Source organism: Phascolarctos cinereus, unplaced genomic scaffold (genome assembly GCF_003287225.1).
Source record: "Phascolarctos cinereus isolate Bilbo 61053 unplaced genomic scaffold, phaCin_HiC Scaffold_1;HRSCAF=81, whole genome shotgun sequence".
Taxonomy (NCBI): Eukaryota; Metazoa; Chordata; class Mammalia; order Diprotodontia; family Phascolarctidae; genus Phascolarctos; species Phascolarctos cinereus.
Genome location: NW_027555514.1, coordinates 288,535,024 through 288,559,838, shown reverse-complemented (window position 1 = coordinate 288,559,838; position 24,815 = coordinate 288,535,024). Strand labels below are relative to the sequence as shown.

Here is a 24,815-nt window from a genome sequence, read left to right as displayed (position 1 = left end):
TCCGGGCACTACCCTCAGCTCAGCCCAGCCCTTGGCTCCTCCCCATGAGGCCCTGGCTCTGAATGCCCTCCCTAAGGTGCTTTCCAGCTCCAGAGCCCAGGGTCCTTCGGCCAGAGCTGATGGGATCTCAGGAAGCAGGATTCTTTGGCCCAGCTTGACTCTAAGTTCAGAGTTCAGGCGACTCAGGGAAGCCTACCTGAAGCTGCCTAGTTAGTGCACTGACCAGCTCATGTCCCACGTCATAGAAGCAGCAGCAGGAGAGACTCGGGGTACACTCACAGCAGCCTCGCCCTGCTCAGGCCTCACTCAAAACCCTGCATGCTGCGGAGGATGGCTCCTGCTGGGAAGAACTCCGAGGGCCCCCCCGCTCTGCCGCCACGGCCGGCCATCTCTGTGCCAGGCCAGCCGGGCTTTCCTGGAATGGGCTCCAAACGCTTCCTGTTTTGCAAGCCTCCCCAGGGAGCCTCTTCACACTCATGATTTGGGGCTTCCTTCGAAGCCAGTCCTTCCTGGCAAGGGGCAGGAGGTGAGTTTCCGTGAAGGCGGCTCTGACCGTCTGCCCAGGCTCCTTCCAGACTGAGTATTGCCCATTAGGCCCCTCCTCCTTCCCCCAGCAGCTTCTCAAACAGATCCCCCTCACCTCTTCTAGGAAGGCCATTCAGTCTCAGCCTGTCTTCCTTGTCCTGCCTCCAGATGGGAAATTTAAATTTAGAAAGGGAAGGCTGCATTTCTCAAATATACAGAGAACTGAGTCAAACTTATAATACAAGTCATTCCCCAATTAATAAATGGCCAAAGGATATGAACAGGCAAGTTTTCATTCGATGAAATCAAAGCTATCTACAGTCATATGAAAAAATGCTATAAATCACTACTGATTAGAGAAATGCAAATCAAAACAATTCTGAGGTACCGCATCACACCTATCAGATTGGCCAACATGATAAAACAGGAAAATGATAAATGTTGCAGAAGATGTGGGAAAACTGGAACACTAATACATTGTTGGTGGAGTTATGAACTGATCCAACCATTTTGGAGAGCAATTTGGAACTATGGCCAAAGGGCCATAAAAATGTGCATAGCCTTTGTCCCAGCAATAGCACTTCTAGGGCTGTATCCCAAAGACATTCAAAAAAAGGGGAAAGGACGTTATTTGTACAAAAATATTTATATAGCAGCTCTTTTTGTGGTGGCTAAAAATGGAAATCAAAGGGTTGCCCATCAGTTGAGACATGACAAAACAAGCTGTGAGATATGATTGCAATGGAATATTACTGTGCTATAAGAAATGACGAGCAGGCAGACTGCAGAAAAACCTGGAATTGCATGAACTGATGCAGAGTGAAGTGAACAGAACCAGAACATTGTACACAGTAACAGCAACACTGTTCGGTGAAGAACTGGGAGCGCCTTAGCTCTTCTCAGCAATACAATGATCTGAGACAATCCCAAAGGACTCATGGAGAAGCAGGCTATCCTCCTCCAGAGAAAGAACTGATATTGACTGAATACAGACTGAAGCACGCTATTTTTCTCTTTCTTTCTTTCTTTCTTTCTTTCTTTCTTTCTTTCTTTCTTTCTTTCTTTCTTTCTTTCTTTCTTTCTTTCTTTCTTTCTTTCTTTCTTTCTTTCTTTCTTTCTTTCTTTCTTTCTTTTCTTTTATTCAAATCTCCTGGTACAAAATAATGAATATGGAAATGTTTTACATAACTGCCAATGCAGAACCTATAGCAGACTGCTTACTGTCTCAGGGAGGGGGGAGGGGAGGGAGGGAGAGGGGATAGAATTTGGAACTCAAAGCTTTAAATAAAAATGTTAAAATTTTTTTTTAAAATAGAGGTATGCTGAATTGAATTCTGAAAGAAAAAAAAGGTAGGCAGAGCCAAGATGGTGGAGAAAAGGCAGCAATTCACCAGAGCTCTCCCCCAAACCCCTCTTTAATAATGTCATAAAACAATCCCTGGAGCAGCAAAACCACAAAAGGACAGGTGAAATAATTTTCCAGCCAAAGACAACTTGGAAGGTCAGTAGAAAAGGTCTGTTGCAGCAGGGTAAAAGTGGAGCACAGTCCAGGCCCCAGCAAACCAGGAGCAGACCTTGGGAGCCACTGAATCATTATCAGCAGTGGTGGATTCCAGAGCTCTCAGCCCACACACATAGTAAGGGAGTGGAACAGCTGGTCAGAAGGAGGTTACTGGAGTCTCTGCTGGCACTGGAGGCAGGACTCTGTTGCCTTGTGCATACTCAGATCCAGGTTGCAGTCCTGGGTGGCAGTTCCAGGGTGAGAAGGAACATTAGCACATCAAAGCTTGAGGCTGCAGTGGAGCGGGGACCCTACTCACAGTTCCAAGGCAGAAAAGAATGCCTGTGGTCACTCACAGGCCAGAAGAGTAGTAAACACCTGTCCTTAGATCATATCACCTTGGAAGAACTGGGAATTTACCGGTCCCCAGAAGTATCTCTGAAAACAGCTGCACAAAATCCCTGAACCTTGAGGCAGTGCACACTCACGTAGGAGGCACAGCCCCATTCTAACAAAGAGTTAAAAGTCAAGAAACAGACCTGGAAAACAGATCCAGGAGAGATAATTTAAAAATTACTGGACTACCTGAAAGCCACAATTTAAAAAAAAAAAGGAGCATAGACATCATCTTTCAAGAAATTATCAAGGGATCCACACCCAGAGAAAGAACTATGGAGTTCTGAATGCAGGTGGAAGCATACTATTTACTCTCCTTTTCCTCTGTTGTTTTATTTTATTTTATTGCTTCATTCTCCTGATTCCACCTATTAGTTCTAATTGTTCTTTACATCATGACTAATGGGAAAATATGCTTAATATGAATGTATAAGGAGAGCCTTTATCAGATTGTATGCTGTCTGGGGGGGGAGAAGTGGGAGGTGCAGAAAATTTAAAATTCAAAATCTTGTGGAAGCGAATGTTGAAAACTACAAATAATTAAATTAAATTTAAAAAAAGAAATCATCAAGGAAAACTGCTCTGATATTCTAGAACCAGAAGGTAAAATAGAAATTGAAAGAATCCATGGATCACTTCCTGAAAGAGATCCCAAAATGAAACTACCAGGAAAATTATAGCCACATAGCCACATTCCAGAGCTGCCAGGTCAAGGAGAAAATACTGCAAGTAGACAGAGAGAAAACAACTCAAATATCATGGAGCCACAGTCAGGATAACACAAGATTTACCAGCTTCTACATTAAAGGATTGGAGGGCTTGGAATATGATATTCTTGAGGGCAAAGGAGCTAGGATTACAGCCAAGAATCATCTACCCAGCAAAACTGAGTATAATCCTACTGGGGAAAAAAAATGGAAATTCAACCAAATAGAGGATTTCCAAGCATTCCTGATGAAAAGACTAGAGCTAAATAGAAAATCTGACTTTCATATACAAGACTCAAGAGAAGCATAAAAAGGTAAACAGGAAAGAGAAATCATAAGGGACTTGATAAGGTTAAACTGTTTACATTCCTGCATGGGAAGATGAGACTTGTGACTCATAAGAACTTTCTCATCATTAGGGCAGTTAGAAGGAGCATATATAGACAGACGGCACAGGTGTGAGTTGAATATGAAGGGATGATATCTAAAAAAATAAACTTAAGGAGTGAGAAAGGAATGTACTGAGAGAAAGGAAAAGGGAGAGGTAGAATGGGGTCAATTACCTCACATAAAAGAGGCAAGAAAAAGCTTTTACCGTGGAGGGGAAGAGGTGGGAGGGGAGGGGGAGTGAGTGAACCTTACTTTTATCAGAACTGGCTCAAAGAGGGAACATTATTCAATTGGATATAGAAATTTTATCTTACCCTACAGGAAAGTAGGAGGGGGAAGGGGATAAGAGAAGGGGGAGGTGATAGAAGGAAGGGCAAATTGGGGGAGAGGGTAGTCAGAAGCAAAATACTTTTGAAGAGGGACAGGGTGATGAGAGAGAGAGAGAATAGAATAAATAGAGGGGGATAGGACGGAAGGAAATACAGTTAGCAATAGTAACTGTGAAAAAAAATTTTGAGGCAAGTTTCTCTGATAAAGGCCTCATTTCTCAAACATATAGAGAACTGAGTCAAATTTATAAAAATAAGAGCCATTCTCCAATTGATAAATGACCAAAAGATATGAACAGTTTTTAGATAAAGTAATCCAAGCTATCTATAGTCATATAAAAAATGTTCTAAATCACTATTGATTGGAGAAATGTAATTAAAACAATTCTGAGGTACCTTATCCCTGTTAGATTGGCTAATAGGACAGAAAAGGAAAGCGACAAATGGTAGAGAGAATGTGGGAAAAATGAGACACTAATGCACTATCGGTGGAGTTGCAAACTGATCCAACCATTCTGGAGAGCAATTTGAACTATGCTCAAAAGGCTATAAAGACATGCATTGATCCAGTAATACACCTACTAGGTCTGTGTCCAAGAGATAAAAAACAAAAAGGAAAAGGGCTTACATGTACAAAAATATTTACAGCAGCTGTTTTCTGGTGGCAAAGAACTGGGAATTGAGGGGATGCCCGTCAACTGGGGAATGGCTGAACAAGTCGCAGTGTATGATTGTGATGAAATACCATTGTGCTCTAAGAAATGATGAGCAAGCAGGCTTCAGAAAAACCTGGAAAGACTTACATAAACTGATGCAAAGTGACATGTGCTGGGTACAAAGTAACAGCAAAATTGTAAGATGATCAGCTGTGAATGACTTAGCTACTCTCAGCAATATAATGACCCAAGACAGCTCTGAAGGATTTATGATGACAAATGCTATTCATCCCCAGAGAAAGGACTGATGCTGTCTGAATACAGATCGAAGCATATTTTTTTTAACTTCATTTTTCTTGAGGTTTTTTTTTTGGTCTGTTTTCTTTTGCAACATGACTAATATGGGGGAGGGGTGCAGCTAGGTGGAGCAGTAGATAGAGCACCCGCCCTGGAGTCAGGAGATCTGAGTTCAAATCCAGCATCAGCCACATAATACTCACTACCTGTGTGGCTCTGGGCAAGTCACTTAACCCCAAACTGCTTCACAAAAAAAGAAAAGAAGAAAAAAAATGTGACTGATATGGAAATACAGAAAAATAAATAAACAAATTTAGAAAGACACTTTAGGGTCATCTCTTCTGACCCAGGCCTGAACCTTGAACTTTTCCTCAAGCACTCTCAACAAGTGGGCATAAATTCAGCCTCTTCTAATGATTACTAGTGACCAGGAAGTCACTACCTCCTGGAACAGTCCATCCCACTTTGGGACAGTTCCCATAATTAGGAAGGTTTCTGTTCCTCAAGCCTCCACTTGCTGTTCTGAAGCTGCCCCTGGTTCTGCCCTCTGCCCTGGGACAGCAGAGACCTGGAGACAGCTATCACATCCCCCTGAAGCTACAGGTACCAAACCAATTTTACAGAGAAGGAAATTGTGCTTCAGACGACTGGCCCAAGGTCACACAGCTAGGAAACAGCACAAAAACACAGGACCTCTGCATCTAGACCTCTTGCTTTCTACCCTATTTTCCATCTAGACCAAAAAAGAACAGCCTGATGGGATTTTCCACATTCCTAACAACAGCTGCCCTAAGGCAGCTAGTGCCAAGCCAGGATGATCACCCCCATTCTACAAATGAGGAAACTGAGACTCAGAGGAGAAAGGATTTACTTAGGATTACACAGCCAGCAAGGATCAAAGCTGGGATCTGAACCCAGAGCCCCCCATTCCAAGTCCAAACTATTTCCACTGTCTCCTATCCACACCTGCCCCACATTCTCTCCTTCCTCCTCTGGCTACATTTATCCACTCCGCTCTATTCCATGGGATTTTCCCACAATGGACCCCTCATTTCCTGGGACTAACCACTCCAGAACTCTACGTGTCCACTCTCTACATCTACCCACTCTGCCTCCCTATTCTTACTCCTCTGCTGTCTATACCTGCTTACTGTCTTAGGACTCTGACCTGTGTGCTGTCTACACCTGCCCATTCTGTCTGAGCATTTTGACCTCTCTGCTGTCTATACATGCTCACTTTTTTTCTAGAACTCTGACCTGTGTGCTATCTACACCTGCTCATTCTGACCTCTCTGCCATCTATACATGCTCATTTTTTCCTAGAACTCTGACCTGTGTGCTGTCTACACCTGCTCATTCTGACCTGTCTGCTGTCTGTATGTGCTCATTTTTTCCTAGAATGCCTTTTACAACAGAAGACCCCAATTTCTTAAAACCTGAGTATTTAAGAACCTCCTCCCTCAGTTCTGATCCACTCCCCCCTTGCCCACCGCTCAGTCCAGGCCACAGGAGGGCACAGCCAGAGGCCAGAGGCTGAACAGCTAGGGACATAGAAGCAGAATGTTTGGCAATCTGGAGTAGCGGTTGGGAGGCGCCAGGAGCCCAGGCCATCCCAGAGCTGGCTGGCGGCTCTTCCAGACTACAGCAGCCCAGTCACCTGGAATCCTCATCATGATAATCCTAATAGCTGAGATACACGGGTGTTAGCACTGGTGGTGTTAGCACTGGTGATCAGGAATACAGGTATTAATAAACCCATTTCACAGATGAGGAAACTGAGGCTCAGAGGGGAGAAAGGACTTCCTTAGCATCACACAGCTGGTGTCAGAAGCAGCATCTGAATCCAGGTCTTCCTAGCAAGTCTCACACTTTATCCACTCTCCTACATTATGTGCCTACACCTGCCTGTACCATGCTAACCATCTATACTGGCATAACCTTCTACGCTGGCCCATTTACTCACACCAATGTGGCTATCTACACCAGCCTAGCCAGCCACACTAGTTTGTCTGTAGAGACACAACAGGTACAGCTCCTCCTGTCACTATGATTACCTACACCAGCTAACAGGTGGCACCATCTACACTGGTACCCAGCCACATGGCTCTAAAAAGCTCTGCCATACAAATGGGTGCCAACCATGGAGGGTTTGGCTTTGAGGTCAGAGGCAGGAGAGAAAAGGACAGGATTTGTCCTCAGGATCACAGCTTTAGAGCTGAAAGGATCATTCATTCCAACATTCCCACTTTACAGAGGAAGAAACTGAGGCCAGAGAGAAGTAGCAGAGTCTGGGCTTCAACCCAGATCCCTCAGCTTATGAGGTCTTCAGAAGGCTGACCGTCTATACGGTCTTGGACGGGGTACCCCAAGGCCGGTGGTGTGACCTCCCTGCGCCCCTGATGTCATCTCTGAGCCCACCTGCTTCACCTTCTAATGTTCTACCCCTCCCATGGATGAGGGTGGAACTTCCAGAACATTCACCTAGCGCACCCAAACCCATCCATCAGCTATGCCCACTACACCACTGGGCCTTTCCATCTGCTCTGCTGCTGTGCCCTCCAGCCCCTGGGCATATCACCCTCTGCTCTGCCTGCTGCTGGATCCTAGGGTCACCTGGGCGAGAGCACAGGCCCTCCAGCTGTGCTCTGCGGACTCCAGGGCCTTTCCATCTGCCCTGCGGCTGGCCTTCCTCTATGGATTGCCTCCTCTCATCTGCTCCTCGAGAGCACAGATCCTTTCGATTGTCTCTTTGTATCTCCAAGCACTCAGCATGACACTGGACACATCCGTTATTGTTCAGTCACTGCAGTCATGTCTGACTCTGCATGACCCTGCTGGGGGTTTTCTTGGCAAAGATACCAGAGGGGCTTGCCATTTCCTTCTCCAGATCATCTTACAGATGAGGAAACTGAGGCAAACAGTGTTAAGTGACTTGGCCAGGGTCACGCAGCTAGTGTCTGAGGCCAGATTTGGACTCAGGATGGTGAGTCTTCCTGACTCAAGGCCTGGTGCACTCCAGTGCAATCCACTGCGGTGCCCCCTAGCTGCCCTCCTGGACGCGTAAGAAACACTTTTCAATCGATGCCATTTCATTCCAAACCTACTCCTGCCTCAGGCAAAATGAGCTTCAGCTGCTCACCTTACCTTGCCTCCCAAGTGGACACCAGCCGTGCTCTGCAGGAGGAACATGGTCCCCTCAATTTAGGGTGAGCAGTGACTTGGAGGTCACTTTCTGATGCTTACTACACCTGTGGGACCTTGAGCAAGCCATGAATTTAGGGTCAGCGCTACCCGGGCCTCAGTCTTCATCTGTAAGATTACCAGATGGCCTCTGAGGCCCCTTCCAGTTCTAGATTCCTAATCCTATAACCGCCTTGTTCCAAATGCTTCTTTTATAGATGAGGAAACTGAGTCCACAAAAGAGAAAGTGGCAGAGCTCAGGTTCAAGCCAGGGTCCTGTGAGCTCTGACCACTGTACCCTGCCACCTTCCGCCCCTGCCCCGAAGGCGAGGACAGGAAGAGCAGCCAGGGCTCACAGGCCAACGTGCCCTTGCCCTCACAGCAGGCCCACAACAAGCCCCCTTCATTCAAAATGTCTCACTTACAGCCTGTCCCGCATGGCCCCGGCCTGAGCCCCCGTCTTGGGCTGGGTCTGACTCCCGCTGGGCTTGGCAATTATCTACAAAACCAATGAGGGAAATAGAGAGAGAGAGAGAGAGAAAGAGAATATGAATGGCAGGTTCCCGACGTTCTTCTGACATGGGGGTTGGGGGGCATGCCGAGGTTCAGGCCCATGTCCCACCCTCGGTGAAAGGCCCCCTGCACTTCCCAGAATGACCACAGTTCCAGCCAAGACGGCTACAGAACTGAATTTTGTTTCCCTGATGGCTTCCTAAATAACTATGTGTTCTCACAGAACAAAGCCCCTGGTGGCTAGAAGTGAAAGCTTTTGGGCAGGAAGAAGCCAGGGTCCTTGCCATCCAGTGAATGCTAGATGCTCAGCACTCCAAGTGATGCCACTGCTCATTTCCCCAACCCCACCCCAAACCAGGCTACACTGGGGCCCAGATTCTACACCTACACATCCTAGAAATCATCCCTGCCATGCCCAGGGCACAGGGGAAGGTGAGAGGAGAGCGCACAATGGCTAATTACCCACATCACCAGCCAGGGCGCTTAATGGAACCCCAGGATGGCAGAGGGGGAAGGGACTCAGAGAACACAGCCTCAACCCCCTTATTTTACAAGAAGAAATTGAAGTACACAGAGACCCTGCCCGAGGTCATGCAGGTGGTAACAGAGCCAGGATCTGAACCCACATCTCCTGGCTTACTCTATCGTAGCATGTGGCTCGTTCCCACTGAACCACGTAGCTTCCCCCCACCCCACCCCCCAGTTCCAGGAAGAATCATGGGGTCTCACAGCCCAATGAGCCCATCCAATCCACACCTGAACAAATAGCTTCAGCAACACCACCACCAGATCATCAACCAGCTTGTGAAGACCTCCCTGAATGAGAAGCTCACTACCTCCCTGGACGGGAAGCTCACTACTTCCCAAGGTAGCCCATTCTCATTGAGGGAAGTTCTTCATGACCTCGAGCCTGAATCAGCCTCTCTGCTGCTGCCCCCCAGGGTCCAGCAGAACACACTAAGACCTTTTCCCTGTGACAGTCCTTCAGAGAACTTCACCAAGTCTCTTCTTGAGGCTAGCTACCCTCAATGCCTTCAATTCATCCTCATGGGCTGAGGCATAAAGAAGGTAGGCTTGGCCTCTAGAACTGTGGGAAGCTCCCTCTAGAGGGTTCGTTGAAGGACGGCCATAGAAACCATGTAGGAACCTTCTGGGTAAAGGAGAGGTGGGGGAGGGCAGGTCAGAGGGCCAGGGGACAGTTAAGAGGTGAAAGTCCAGGCCAGAGGGGAGGAGCCTCCTCCTTTACAGGCAGGAACCCAGCTTCCTCCTCCTTGCCTGGCACATTCCTTCCCTTTGCCCAAGAAGGTGCTAGATATCATCTTTGCCATGGCTGTTTCTGGAAGCTGCCCAGGATGCTAGCGCTAATGGGGGCAGCAGCTGTTCCCAGGCAACACCCCCTCCCAAAATGTCTGGGGGACTTTTTGGGGTGGAGAGGCAGGAGCAGCTGTGGCTGGAGGCTGGATGCTCGGGGTGGGCTGGGGCAGGGGCGTCACCCAGCCCTGGTCAGCGTTGGCCTCCAAGTGGAGATCAGTCCCCGTCTCTCCAGCAGTTTCCGCGGCAGCCGCTGATCAGACGTTTTCAATGCCCCCTCCCCCCTAGTTCACCCAGTGCCCCTGAGCTCAACACTCCCTCCTAACCTTCCCAGGTCCTGGAAAGTCCTGAAAAGTCCCAGAGGGCTCGTGGATGCTGAAAGGGCCTTCAGTTCCTGCTCTGGCCTCACCATTATCAACCCAGCTCAGTTAATACGATACTTGCCCTGACAAGCCCACACTCACACAGATGGGTACCCGGTCAAGGGGGGCCTGGTCTATGGGGAGCATGAAAGGACAGCATTCTAAGAGGCCTCCCAAGGGCAGGGATGGACTCAGGCCCTGCCCTCTGCCCCCTCCACTCTCAAGGCCCAGCTCCTCACTCCTAGAGGCCTTTTTTTTCCAGGTTAATGGAGTTGTCCAAACCACGGACATGAACATGCCTCATTTCCCAACAAATGTGGTTTGACAAAGATGTAGGATCAGGTCTCAGCTCCTCCCAGACCACGGGCAGCCTGGTCTGTCTGTCCACAACTCACACCTCCCCCTACCTCCTGGAGCAAACGGGGAGAGCGTCAGCCTAACAGGAGCCAAAAAACTTCCCCACACCATCCGGAACCAGAAGCTGAGTTCCTGGGAAAGTAGCCCTCTTCCCAGAGACGAAGGGGATGGTTCCAATAGTCAGCTAAGGGCCTTTAGGGCCCCCAAAGAAGAGACCTTTCGTCGGCAGCTGGGACCATGTCAAAAATGCTGGAAAATCCAGAGCCTCGGGAGGTCAGAGCTGGAACAGACCTCCCCTGGAGAGCCCAGAGAGGGGACGTTCCTCGAGGCAGAGGGAGGGGCAGGGGGCTCCAAGACAAAACGACCCTTCCCCTCGATTTGGGGGTGGAGTAGGAGCAGATTCCCGAGAAAGCAGAGAAGAAAGTCCTCAGGCTCCCACGGCCTCAGAACCCCCCACTGGGGAGTTGGGAGGATGAGATTCTGACAACCCAAACAAGTCCAGGAGGGGGATGAGGGGGAGGTGGCTGTGGAGGGCCTGGGGAGCTCCCCAGCCAGCTGGGGCTGTCAAGCCTGGGAAGCAGCCGGAGAGCAGGCCGGCCCAGCCCCGGAGGAATCATGGCAGCCACCAGGTTGCCGTGGGAGCCCAGGCTGTGACATCAGCCAAGTTCAACACAGCGGCTTTGGCAGTTTTTAGCTAGATTGGGGAAAGGCGGAGGATCAAAGAAGGGTGAGGATGAGGGCTGGGGGGAGGGTGGGATGATAACAGGCCATGGAGAGGAGGCAGAAATACTTGGCTCTGATTTCGCTTCTAAAAAAAAGCCTGTGTTCGGCCCTGCAGTTCGCCCTGACTTTCGTCTTTTCTGTGTCTCTTCATGGCTAAACTTGTGGAAAAGGCGCCTCCGCTTCCTCGCCTCCCACTCAGCTAGTCAGGCCTCAGCCTCTGGCTCCCTCTCAGATTTCTGGGCCTGCCCCTCCCTCAGCTGAAGACATTCTAGTGACCTTCTGAGGGCTGACAGGCGGCTCGGCTGTCCCATTCCCTTCTTCTCCCTCTCCTCCGTCTCCAAGGACTTGTTGGACCCCATCAGCCTCTGGCCCCCCCCCCCACCCTTGGCTAGGGGCCACAGCCTAGTTCAGCCCCTGCTCATTCTGTGCCTCTCCTTCATCTTTCCTTCACCTTCCTCCCATGCCCTGAGAGCCCTGCCCTGTGGCCCCCTCCTCCCTCGGCTTCATGGAGGACTTCCATGCAGACGGCTCCCAAATCATGACATCAGCAGCACTCCAGGTGCCACCGGACATCTCCCGCCTCGATGGGCCCTTGGCCACTCAGGGTCATGGTCCATGTGGAACTATCAGATCACAGGCTTTCCTCACTCCCTGTGTCTGTTGAAGGCTCCACTATCCTTCCAGTCACCAGGCCCCAGTTACGGAGACTCTGAGCTTTGGAGCTGCAGGGGACCTGGGGGGTCCATCTGGTCCAAGCCCCTCTTTTTATAGAATAGGGGACCGAGGTTCAGAGTAGTTACGTGACCTAGATGGCACAGTGGACCGAGAGCTGGGTCTAGAGTCCAGCAGACTGGAATCTGAATCCTGCCTTAGGCGGATGTTTATTAGCTGTATGGTGGGGAAGGTTACCTAACCTCTCAGCCTCAGCTTCCCCTCCTGTAAAATGGGGATAACAATACTTACCTCCAGGCCTCTTGCTTCCCATGGGGCCTGGAAGCTCTTTCTCCCTAGCACAGACACACCAGGTCCCTGCCTGGGCTGAGAGTTGCTTTAATGAGGTCAAACCAAGCGTTCCTAGAGGCCCAGAGCTATGCCTGTTCTCCCCCTGCCCCTGTGGCAAACAAAAATGGTGGAACATGCAGGAGCCAGGTCCCAAGAGAACCTAAGCCCCCCCCACCCTGAGGACTGTCTCCCTCAAACAGACCCTGAGCCCCGGCACTCCCCCCAGCTCACACTGCAGATGGTCCCCATCAGGGCGCGAAACAAACAGACAGACTATTTCATTCAGGCCTAGCTCTCAGCAGCCAGTCAGTCCCGCTGCCAAGCAGCCCCTCCTTCACGGCTCCGTCAGCCTTGGGTGCAGTTTGGGGGGACAACGCAGCCCGATTGCAGCTGCTCCTCTAGGAAAGGGGGGTGGGACCCTGCCAGCCGGGGCTGGCGATGCTGAGGAAGGCAGCCATTGGGACTGAGGGTCCCCCAACTTCAAAAGAATTCCCCAGTCTGGCCCAGCAAGCCAAGGGAGGACAGAGATGATGATGACACCTGATGCCTCCCAGGGCTCAGAAGGCCTGGCCAGCAGCTCTTGGGACGGGGGTTCAGCTTCCTCCCTTACCCCTGCCCCACCACACACACCTCCTGCTCACTCCTGCTATGACTGCCACCCCCATCCTGGGCAATCCCCTCAGCAGCCCCCCATCCAACGAGCCCAGAAGGAAAATCACTAACTCCAGAGTTGAGAGGGTCTTCAGAGGCATCAAGACCACTGCCCTGCCGAACCAAGAATCCCCAGCCTGTGTTCACAGACCTCCAGTGGCAGGAAACTCATTACCTTCTGAGGAAGCCCTTCCTACTCCCAGTGCCTAGCACACAGTAAAGTGCATAATAAATGTTTGTTGACTTGGTGCTCATGGCCGTTGTTAGGAAGATTCTCCTGACCTGGGGGGTCTACACCTGCCCCCCTGTGCCTAGCTAAACCCTCTTCCCCCAGGCAGCCCCAAAGACAGCAACTATGCCCCCTCCACGTCCTTCCTGCCCCAAGAAGAATGTGTACATAAGCCCTCTAAGGCCCGGGCAATGTCTTTCCTCCAACATGGCGCCCATGAAGCCCTCACCTACCAGGCTCCCTATCTCCCCACAGATAGGAGGAAAGGCAGGAAGAGCCAAGTCAGCGCCCCTGTCTGCACAGCCTGGTTTCCAGAGGAGAAAACCCAGAAGTGTGAAGTCCTACAGGATTCACCATGGATTTAACCTTGGCCATGGGCCTAGGTGGATTGGCAGGTCCATCCTCCCAATCAGTACAACTTGACTCATCCCCCCCAGAGATAGTGAGAAGGAAGAAAGAGAGATGCCAGTGAGTCCCTGACCTGCCTTCAGGGAGCTTCCAGTAAAGAGAGCAGAGGAGACCCTCAGTCCAGAGTGAATGACCCAGGGCTGAACAGAGAAGGGTGGGCCAGAGCAGTCCCAGGGGGCTGTGGAGAGGCCATCCCCACCAGCCAGCCAGAAGCAGGGGCTGCCCTGGTTTCTAACAGACCAAACACACTGGGGCTTATGGCCCTGCTTGGCAGAATCTGCTGAATGCGGCCACGCGCTCCGACCGAGGCTTAGGTCTAGCTCAGCTGTTGGTCAGCCTGAGGTTAGGAAATCCATCTCTTGAATCTCCCCTGACTGACTGAAGCACAGTGGAAAAATCCTGAGGCCCAGAGGGGTCAAAACCCTATTCTAAAAGCAATTGCCTTGGAAAACTGAGTCTGAGAGCAGCCCCCTCCCCCAGCAGAGGCCCCTGAGAGCAGCCCCTACCCCCAGCAGAGGCTGGCCCCCCTCATTCCCACCCCACCTGGGCATCCTGAGGTTGTGGTGCCCTCGGGCCTCACCTAAAGTCTCCGGGTCAGTTAGAGGCATAGGTTCATTGAGCGCCCAGGCCCCTTCCCCTGGCAGATTCAGGAAACACTTTGGGATTGATAGAACGATAAGAATTTTCCCAGAAAGGGGGGGATGGGCTTTGGTTCTGCCAAGACGTTCCCCCTCCTCCTCAGTCCCTGCAGCTGCCAGGGGAGGGAGGGCAGGCTGGTCCATGAATATGCAAAAGCAGTAATTAGCTGAGAGCATTAAACAAATCAGCCCAGAAACAAAACAAGCAGAGGGAGGGAGACTCTGAGGGCTCCCAGGAGGCAGGAGATCCAATGTTTTCCCAACACAGGCCCAGGGGACCCCAGAGCCTCCACAGGCCTGTGAAGGGCCTTGGCAGCCTCCAGAGCCCCCTTACCAGCCTGAGAGCCCTCCCCACAACCCCCAAATATTATGGCTCGTGAGCTGGAGGAGACCTTGGGATCCATTGAATACAACATCCTCATTTTACAGAGGGGGAAACTGAGGCCCCACCTAAGGAGGGAATGTCCAGGGATGGAATCCTATATTCTGTAAAGAATGGAAAAGGCCTCCTTGGGAGGCGATTTGATGCCATCTGCCAGGCAAGGCCACTAAGGACCAGACACAGAGATAATCCCTGACCTTGAGAAGCTCCCATCTAGGGGGCAGGGGCAGGGAGAGACTGAACCTGAGACCAGCACAAGATAATGACAAAAGATAGGATACAGCAGGAGATATTGCTAGAAAAGGCCTTTTGGAGGAAGGGAGGACTTCCCCTCAGCCTGGAAGGGAGTAAGGGATTCCAGGCAAAGGTGAGAAGGGACGGCATTCCTGGCTAGGCTACAGCCTGGGCAAAGGCATGGAGATAGGAGAAGAACGCTACATCCAGGGGGCCAGATCATGGTGGGCTTTAAATCATCAGAGGGCAGAGGCTGAGGCTGGGCTTTGTGTCTTCCCAGCCAAAGGCTCTGCACACACCAGGTGCTGCTCCATCCGCTCCACCCTCCACTCAGATGTCAAAGTGACCTTCCTAAAGTGAGGTCTGACCGCGGCCACCTCCCCCACTGGCTCCCTATTGCCTGCAGGATCAAGTGCAAAAAATCCTTTGTTTGGCCGTCCAAGCCTTCACAGCCTGAGCCCCTTCCTCTCTTTCCAGTCTTCCTACACCTTAATCTGCAGCCTGGTTTCTTCTCTATCTCTCCATTTGGGGGCATTTCCCCCACGCCTGGAATGCCCTCTGTCCTCACCTCCATTCCCAGGCTTTTTAAAAGTCCCACAAATTCCACTTTTTGCAAGAAAACCTTCTCTCAATTCCAGAGCCCTCCCTCTGAGATTATCCACTTTACCCTTTAGTGATCTGCAGGGATCTCTCTTCCCCTATTAGACTGGAAGCTCTGGAGTCCAGGACTGGCTGTCTTCAGCCTTTCTTTATATCCTCGGTGTTTAGCACAGTGCCTGACATATAATACGCACTTAATAAGTGTTGCTGCCTGCCTGAGTAAGAGCAAAACACCTTACATTTCTGAGCCTCAGTTTCCTCATCTGTAAAATATGCCTTCCTAGGGCACCCATTTATACTTTAAGAAGAAAGTTCTCTAAGAATCGTTGCTGTAAATAAGACAATGTACAAGCCTGCACACGTGTTAACTATTATTATAATCAATCCCATCTAAGCAGGGACATAATGGTGGCCTTTTGGAGAAACCCTAACCCTCAAGCCATCAATAAGATTTTGGAGAGGCCTCTTGGAAGGGTCTTTGAGCAAGGACCCAGGGAGAAGCTACAGATACAGAGGTAGGGGCTCCGTGGCAAGAGTGACCCCAAATCTGAGTGAGTGGATAATCACACTGAAATCTGAGTGACCTCAAAGGAGAAGGGATGGCCAGCTTTGAAAGAGGGAGCACAAACCGGAGAGAATGCTCAACCTTGCCGATAATCAAAGAGACACGAATTAAACCCCATCAAATTGGCAAAAAGAATTAAAAGCAAGTTAACACAATGCTGGTGGAGCTAGGCAAAAACAGGTACACTCGTGCCCTGTGGAGAAGATTGGAACCTTAGGGAATCTCTTCGGAGTCATCAGCCATTACATGGAGCACTGTTGTCTCTGAGCCCATAATGCCGCCGCTGGGCAGAAACCCTGAAAGCGTTCATCAAACCAGAGAAGGAGAGCAATCTGCTGCCAGCTTTTCACAACAGCATCATTAGGGAGCATTGCAGAAAATGTCAATGAGAGAATGGTTGAATCAATTGTGGCGCATTCATGTTATGGAATACCATAGTGCAATTAAGACATGAGGAATACAACAACCTAAGGAAAGACCTTTTTGAAATGATGTCAAACAGGACAGGACAGGACAGGACAGGACAGGACAGGACAGGGAAGGGAAGGGAAGGGAAGGGAAGGGAAGGGAAGGGAAGGGAAGGGAAGGGAAGGGAAGGGAAGGGAAGGGAAGGGAAGGGAAGGGAAGGGAAGGGAAGGGAAGGGAAGGGAAGGGAAGGGAAGGGAAGGAAAGGGAAGGAAAGGAAAGGAAAGGAAAGGAAAGGAAAGGAAAGGAAAGGAAAGGAAAGGAAAGGAAAGGAAAGGAAAGGAAAGGAAAGGAAAGGAAAGGAAAGGAAAGGAAAGGAAAGGAAAGGAAAGGAAAGGAAAGGAAAAAGAAAAACTAAGAAGAAAAGTAAATGAGAAACCATGGTTCTCCCCTCTTTGTGGATGGTTGAGAGAAGTGACTCAGCTAAGGTCACACAGCTCATAAATGCGGCCAGTGAAGTCCCTTCCCCGCATTCATGGTCTATTTCCTCCTGAACCCTCCCCCTCTCTCTGATTTCCTGTTGAGGGCACACATACTGCTCCCCACCCTACCCCGCATCCTTTGGGTGTCCCAGGCTGGCACTCTCAGGGCCATCCTTACCCCTCACATTCAATCAGTTATGAGTCTTGATAATTAGCTCAGCCTCCAGCCTAACTCAGGTCCTTAACACCTCTTGCCTAAACTGCAGGTCTGGCCATGGAACTCCCTCACTCAAGAAACTCCCACAGCTCCCTTTTGCTGTGGATCAAATACGAACACCTTGGCTTGGCTGCTTCTTTGTTTTTTAAAATTTAATTTATTTTGATTTATCAACAATCACTTCCATATGCATTTGAGTTAAAAATTTTTCTCCTCCTCCTTTCCCGCCTCCTTCCCCAAGCTGATATAGGCTCTACATATACATTCCTATTAAACGTATTTTCACATTAGTCATGTTGTAAGGAAGAATTAGAACCAATAGGAGGAACCACCAGAAAGAGAAAACAAAACAAAACAGAAAAGAAAAAAAAGTAGCAAATAGCGTGCTTCGATCTGCATTCAGACTCCATAGTCCTCTTTCTGGACGTGGATAGCATTTTGCATCACAAGGCCTTTGGAGATGTCTTAGATCCTAGCATTGCTGAGAAGGGCTAAGTCTATCAAAGTCTGTCATTTCATAATGTGCCTGTTACTGTGTACAATGTTCTCCTGGTTCTGCTTACTTCACTCAGCATCAGTCCATACGAGTCTTTCCAGGTTTTTCTGAAGTCATCGGCTCGGCTTCTAAAGCCCTTCCTGGGCCGGCTGCCTCCTGCCAAGTCCCTCTCCAAGACTGACCTTTGTTCTTCCACACAGAATCGCTCTCTTCCTCCTCCGCTCAGCTCCAGCCTAGCACAGCCTGCCTTCAAAATCTCGGCATTCGCTTTATGTTTTGTTTCCCACGCGCATCTTCTTCCCCACAGAATGTGAGCTTCCTGAGGGCAGGGCTATTTTGTTCTGTCTCAATGTCCCCGAGGTCTAGCACCATGCTCGCACTTAATAAATCCTAATAATGACAGCTGATGTTTGTCAAGTGCCTGCCACGCATCAGGCGCTGGGCTAAGCCCTTTACAATTACTGTCGTTTGATCCTCGCAACAGCCCTGCTATTACAATTCCCATTTTACTGAGGCAAACCAAGGGTAAGTGACTTGTCCAGGGTCACACAGCTAGTAAGTGTTTGAGGCACATGTAAATTCAGGTCTTCCTGACTCTAGGCGCAGTGCTCTAGCCACTGAGCTACATAGTTCCCCAGTGGAATGGCCTGACTGGCCCAGCATCCCTCATCACTAACTGGTGATCCCAAGCCAACGGGTTTGTTTATGGGGCAAACGCCAACTAACATGTCTCCCCATCCCCAAAGTAGCCAAGCTGCCTAGAAACTGTGATCCTGAGCTCCTCTGCTGACCCCCCACATCAGCGGGCAAGGGCCTCAGACCTTCCTCTGCTGGTAAGGACCCCAGACCAGGCCAGGGGACCTTTGTCTGCTGACCTCCCACCTCTGCTGGTGAGGACCCCAGACCAGGCCAGGGGACCTTTGTCTGCTGACCTCCCACCTCTGCTGGTGAGGACCTCCGACCAGGCCAGGGGACCTTCCTGTGCTCTGACCTCCAAGTGAGACCTGGGACACATTGCCTGTCACAGGAAGGCCAACCTTCCCAATGACGAAGACGGCTCATTGGGTTAAATGGCTGACTCTAAGGGAGTGAGCTCCCCATCACTGAAAGTTACAGACTCTAACCATGATGATGTAAAAAAGAGAAGACATCAATAAAAATTCATTAAGTCATTTTTTAAAAAAAGAAAGCATAAAACTTAAAAGTTGGAAGAGCTCTGAAGGTGAAGAAACTGAGACTCGGGAAAGTAAGAGTTATTGAGACAAAAGCTGGCGGCCCCTCAGCTGCGGGTCTGTGGAGGAGGTGCGGCCTCAGCAGAAGCTTCTATCAGCTGAGATTCGGACTCCGAGATAGCCCTCAGTTTCCCCAACTGTAAAATAATGACCATTTCTACACTGTTCCAAGGTTTCCAAAGCTCATTCCTTACAACAGCCCAGAGGACCACAGTGAGGAGGGGAAGGGCAGAAGAGTCGCCAGTAAGTGCAGAGCTGGGACTGGAACTCAGGGCTTTGGCCTTCGGTCCCACAGGCACTCCTTCTTTTGTTGTTCTATGCTTGGCTCTCTCAGCACCCTCAGTGCTCAGCACAGTGCCTGACACAGGCTGTTCAGTCGTGGCCGACTTGCCATGATCCCATTTTGAGGCTTTCTTGGCAGAGGCACTGGAGTGGCCTGCCATTTCCTTCTCCAGCTCATTTGATAGATGAGGAAACCGAGGCAAACAGGATCAAGTGACTTGCCCAGGGTCACACAGCCAGTAAGTGTCTGAGGCCAGATTTGAACTTGGGAAGGGGAGTCTTCCTGACTCCAAGCCCAGCACTTTACCTATCGCAGCGCCTAGCCCTCCTCCCTTCTGCTACCATTCAATTCAATCAGCATTTCTTTAGCACCTCCTCTGTGCCAGGCACTGTGCTGAGCGCTACTACACTGCCGTGGGACCTTGAAGAGCAGACGGAGTCCCAGAGAAGGCCGAGGGAAGGGGCTAAGCCCAGCCTGCCGGCAGGGTAGGAGACCAAGGAGCAGAAGCACAAAGACCGTATTGTCGCTGTTGTTTTTAAGAAATAAAAGGGAGCAGCCTCATCAGGGGCAACTCCCAGCCTGGCCTAGATCCCCTCCCAGACCAGAGCAGGCAGGTCCTGGAGGAGGCCCCCAGTGGGGGGGGGTGGAGCCGAGGAGGAGGGGGACTCGTTATACACTCTAGGTCTCGAAGGTCGGCCTCCTAATTAGACTCTGGGAGCTTCCCTGCCAGCCCCTGACTCGTCCCAGCTCCCCAGGAGCCCCAGGGATCTGGAGGAGGGGAGAGGAGAAAGGAGTGTGGAGAGAGAGAGAAGGTAAAGGGAAGAAGAGGAGGAAAGAAGGAAAGGGAGGAAAGGAAGAGAGGAGCAGGGGAGGAAGAAAGGAGGAGGAGGAGGTGAGGAGGTGAAGGGAGGGCCCCCATCGGGACCACAGGCGGCCCTGGCGGGCAGAGCTGGGGCAGGGAGCCCCGAAGGCTGAGTCTGCTCAGCCCCCCCCATCTCCTGGCACCACCCCTCGGTCAGGCCCTTCGCTGTTTCCAAGAGAAGCTGACCAGGAGGCCTCCTGCGGCTCTAGGATGAACTTAAGTTGGGAGTCCAAAGGTCTGGGTCCCAGTCATGCCTTTGACACTGGAGTCAACAAGGAACCATAGGCAAGCCATTCCCCTCTTCAGGTTTCAGTTTCCTCATTTGCAGAATGAAGTGATTGGAGTGGGTGACCTAGGAGAGCCCTCCTGGCTCTGGTCCTGCAAGGCTCTCATTTTCTCAATCAATAAATCAAGCCTTATTAAGTGCCTTCTATGTGCCAGCTAGGTGGCACAGTGGATAGAGCGCTGAGCACTGAGACCGGAGTCAGGAAGACTCATCTTCTGAGTTCAAACCTGGCCTCAGACACTCACTAGCTGTGTGACCCTGGGCAAGTCACTTAACCCTCTTTGCCTCAGTTTCCCCATCTGTAAAATGAGCTGGAGAAGGAAATGGCAAACTACTCCAGGATCTCTGCCAAGACGGAGACTTAGTCAGACACAATTAAGTGCTGGGATTACAAATACGAAAAAAGAAAGCCGATCCTGACTCCTACTCCAGGGAGAGCCAGGTGGCAGACATCTTCCTTCCCAAGGGGAAGACTGTCTGGAAACTCACCTCCTCAGGGAAGCCTTCCCAGATTGGTCCTCCCAGCTGGCTCCCTGACTCACTAGCTGTCCTAGCTCCCGTATACAAGGGGCCCCCTTCCTACAGCCCTGCCCCCTGAGCTGCCCAGCCCTCCCACACCCACAGCCCAGGCTGCACATGCCTCTAGGCTGAGCTCACACACGCAAGCCCGGCAGAGTCTGAGCCGGTGCACAGCCACACCCAACCTGCTCCTCTGCCCTTCCAAGAGTGAGTCAAGGGCTGGGAGTGAGAGCTGACTCCCATCTCCAGCTCTCCCTTCCCTCCTAGCCCCAGGTGGGCCATAACGCAGTCATGGTCATGGACAGACCTTCTTCTGGACCCCGAATCTCCAGGCCCCAGGCCCAGGAAGCTTCCTCGGATCGACACCTGATCACTGTGTGCTCCGGCCCTCTCTCCGCACTGCCTTTACATACGTGGAGTCTGTGCACACACATGCCATTCTAAGCAGGTTCTCCCTCCAGAGCGAGGCTCTCCATGCACGGCTTCTCTCCCTGGCACACCCTGGGGCAGACATCAGGGAGGGAGCCCCTCAGAAATGATACCATATTTAAAAATGGATTGAAGAGTAAACACAAGATGGGAGAGCAACTGGTTCCTTGGGAAGCAAAGAGAGAGGCGGGGGAACGAAGGGGAGCCGGGCTTTACCAACAAGCCCCTGGCCCCGACCTGACCGCTATGCCCACAGCCACGTACACCTCCTCCCCTCTGTCAGAGGCCCTGCCCTTGTCTTGGACAGAGCCTGCAGCCGGCAACCCATGCTCATGCCTAATGAGGCTTGGGAAAAATGCACGTCCATCTCCTGTGCCTCCTTTTAGGGGCCCGCAAGCCCAAAATTTCACCCTCGGATCATGAGCTAGGGCCAGTGCTGGCCCCAGAGGCTCCCGGTCCCTCCATCCCCCCTTCCTGGCCCTCACCCCTTAAAAAAGCCACCTTCCAATGGGGGGCACCAAGGGAGGACTCCGCAGCTCTCCTCAGGGGCTGCGCCCAATCCCTGGATTCCAAACACTTGGTTCTGGGGCAGGCCAGTACCCTGAATTTCTGAGACCAAAGTGCGAGCTGGGTGTCCTTCACTCTTCTTATGAGGAGCGCCACGAATTCCTCCCTCTGAGCAGACTCACCCAGGCCACAGGAGGATTAAAGTCCCCTGGGAAACTCTCCATTAACCAGCTGCTGTGTGGGGAGACCAGGGCTCCTTCTCCTTATGGCCGCCCCCAGGGCTGCTCCCTGATACCTGGCACCTGGGCCGTGGGGCCAAGGCTGGGGCAGGGACCCACAGGCTTTCGGGGTGTAGGCACAGGGCAGAGATGGTCCCCACAATTCCAGTGCCAGGCGGTAGAGAGTGATGTTTTCTGGAGACGTCCCACCTGGGCTGGGTGCCAAGGGGAGTCCGTCCAGTCCAGGTGAGTCAGTACCTGGCTCTCTAAGGGTGGGGCTGGAGCTGAGCTGCTTCTGATCTCCAGGAGAGGAGTACAGCCCAACCCAAGCCCCGTCACCTGCTACCTCCTCCAGGTAACCTCTTGTGACTGACCCACCTTGCCCTGATCACCCTTTGTCTCTACTTAGCACACTTCCCCCTGCCGATAATCTAACCCAGATGAGATTATAATAGGGCTGGTTGTACTTCCTCGGTGAGGAGAGCGTGTGTCCCGACAGGACACCCCCTCACCCCACGCAGGGGATCCCCAAGAGAAAAGACAGCTCCACTCCTCCAACAGGTATGGGGGGGGAGCTGGGATCAGACGTCCTGGACTCGTGTCCCGCTAGCCCCCTCTCTTTGGGACTCAGACTCCTCGTCTGTTCAGTGCAGGGGCTGGACTGGATGGTCCCCGGGGTCTTCTCCAGCACTGACTCTGGGATGCCACGCTCAGTGCCTGCAGCTGCTGGTGCGGCTGCTGGTGCCGGGTGTGGGTAGGTGGAGGGGGTGGGGGCTGCTCCCAGGCTCCACGCTATGGGCAGGAAGAGACAGTGGAACATGGGCAAGGCACACAGACAGGTTTCCCTGCCTGAGAGGTTTCTGGGGAGGGGGCCCTCCCTCTTCTCGGCTGGAACAGCCAGGCGAGAGTCTGAGGTGCCCGGCCCCGGGCTCATCTCGGGCCCAACAATCAGGCCACTCTCACACTTGGGGGGAATAAGCTCTTTTTGGAGAAACTGTGGCTCTAGGAGGGGCAGGGACCTTGCTCAGATGCTCAGGCCACCCTGGCTCCCTCCCTTCCCTCTTAGCCGACAGAGCTGTTTGGTTGGGGTTGGGGGGCAGATTACAAGTTCATCCACGTATGCATACATATGTATACACACACCATTTCGGCTTTTACCCTGGGAGAAAGCAGGACCGCAGACAGCAGAGATGACACGTCAAGTAACTGAGGGTGGGCACCAGGGCAGTGGCCTTGAGGACTCCCGCGGCTCTGCTTGAGCTCTGAAGGCCAAGCCACCGGTCTCTGCTGCTTCCTCCAGACCCTGCTGGCTCTCCCAGGGGCTCAGCCATCAGGTCGCCCTGCTTGCCCATGCCGCGATTTTCAGTGTTTGTATCACAGAACCCTGTTGGCATGAGCACGGTGGCAATCTGGCCTCCTTGTGCCTTGCATCAACTGGCTGCCTGCCTGCTGCCCAGGGAGGGGCCTCAGAAAGGCTGAGGAGCAGGACTCTGGAGGAGGGGGAGCTGGCAAAGGGGAATGCCCATACTCACAGGGGGCAGGACATCCTCCGGGGCCTTGCACACCACCCTGAGGACAGGTGGAAATCCTGCATCCGGGGCTCGGGCCCACATCTCCTTCCAGTCCAGCCCCCATGGCATCCCACTTTCCCATCCAGCTCCAGAGGACAGAAGCATGCCCGACCGGGTCAGGCTGTCCAGGTCCAGCTTCTGCCTCTGACACAGGGGCCGCCTGAAACAGCTTATGGCCAACATGCCAAGGAGGGACCTTAGAGAACAGCTGGCCAGATGCAGAGGGGGAAGGCACTTATTCAGGACCACACATCTAGCAGAGTCAAAACTGAAAGTTAGCTAGCCTGACTCCAGATCCAGTGATCTTGATATGCTTAGCACTCTCTGGTATCAAAGGCCTCTGTATCTCTTCTCTTCCCAAGCCTCCACCTACCTCCTTCAGGCTTGAATGCTCCTGCCCCAGAAGGGGGGGGGGAGAGGGAGAGAGAAGGATAAACAGAAGGAAATAGAACGGAGGGAAATACACAGGTAGTAATCATAACTGTGAAGGTGAATGGCATGAACTTACCCATAAAATGGAAGTGAATAGCAGAATGGATTAGAAACCAGAATCCAACAATATATTTCGTTGTGTTTTTTTTTTTATAACAAACACACTTGAAACATACACAAAGTTAAAATAAGGGCCTGAAGCAGAATATATCGTTCTTCAGCTGACGTAAAAAAGGCAGGGGTAGTAATCATGATCTCAGAAAAGTAAAAACAGACCTAACTAAAAGAGATTATCAGAGAATCGACATTTTGCTAAAAGGTACCACAGACACTAAAGTAATAACAACGAGAAACATACATGCAGAAAAGAGCATAGCATCCAAAGTCTTAAAAGAAAAGTGAAATGAGTTACAGAAGGAAATAGTGAAACCACACTAGTAGGGGCTCTGCCTTCTCCTTTCAGAGCTTAGACATATCTAACCATAAAACAAATGAGAAAAACGTTAAAGAGAAGAATATGATTTTAGAAAAGTTCGATATGATGGACCTTTGGAGAAAACTGAATGGGAATAGAAAGGAGTATACCTTTTTCTCAGCTGTACATAACACCTTCACATAAATTGAGCGTGTATTGAAGCATAAAACCCCCACAAACAAATACAGAAAAGCAGAAATATTAAATGTACCATTTTTGGACTATAATGCAATAAAAATTACATTCAATAAAGGGCTGTGGAAACACAGATGGAAACTAATTTGATCCTAGAATGAGCAGGTCGAAGAATAAATTATAGAAATAATCAATAATTTCATTAAAGATATTGACAACAATGAGACAATACACCAAAATTTGTGGGAAGTAGCCAAAGCAATTGTTAGGGGAAAATATTTACATGTCTAAATGCTCACATCAATAAAAA

At 51.0% G+C, this 24,815-nt stretch overlaps 1 protein-coding gene across 1 annotated transcript in view; it reads right to left on the bottom strand.

Annotated features, from left to right (window-relative positions):
* PLXNB2 (plexin B2) overlaps positions 1–24,815 on the bottom strand; it is an 81,034-nt gene that overhangs the window by 38,295 nt on the left and 17,924 nt on the right. Inside the window, 1 exon segment of the mRNA XM_020982869.2 lies at positions 8,407–8,480. Coding sequence (XP_020838528.1) covers positions 8,407–8,420 — 14 coding nt within the window. The 5' untranslated portion in view covers positions 8,421–8,480.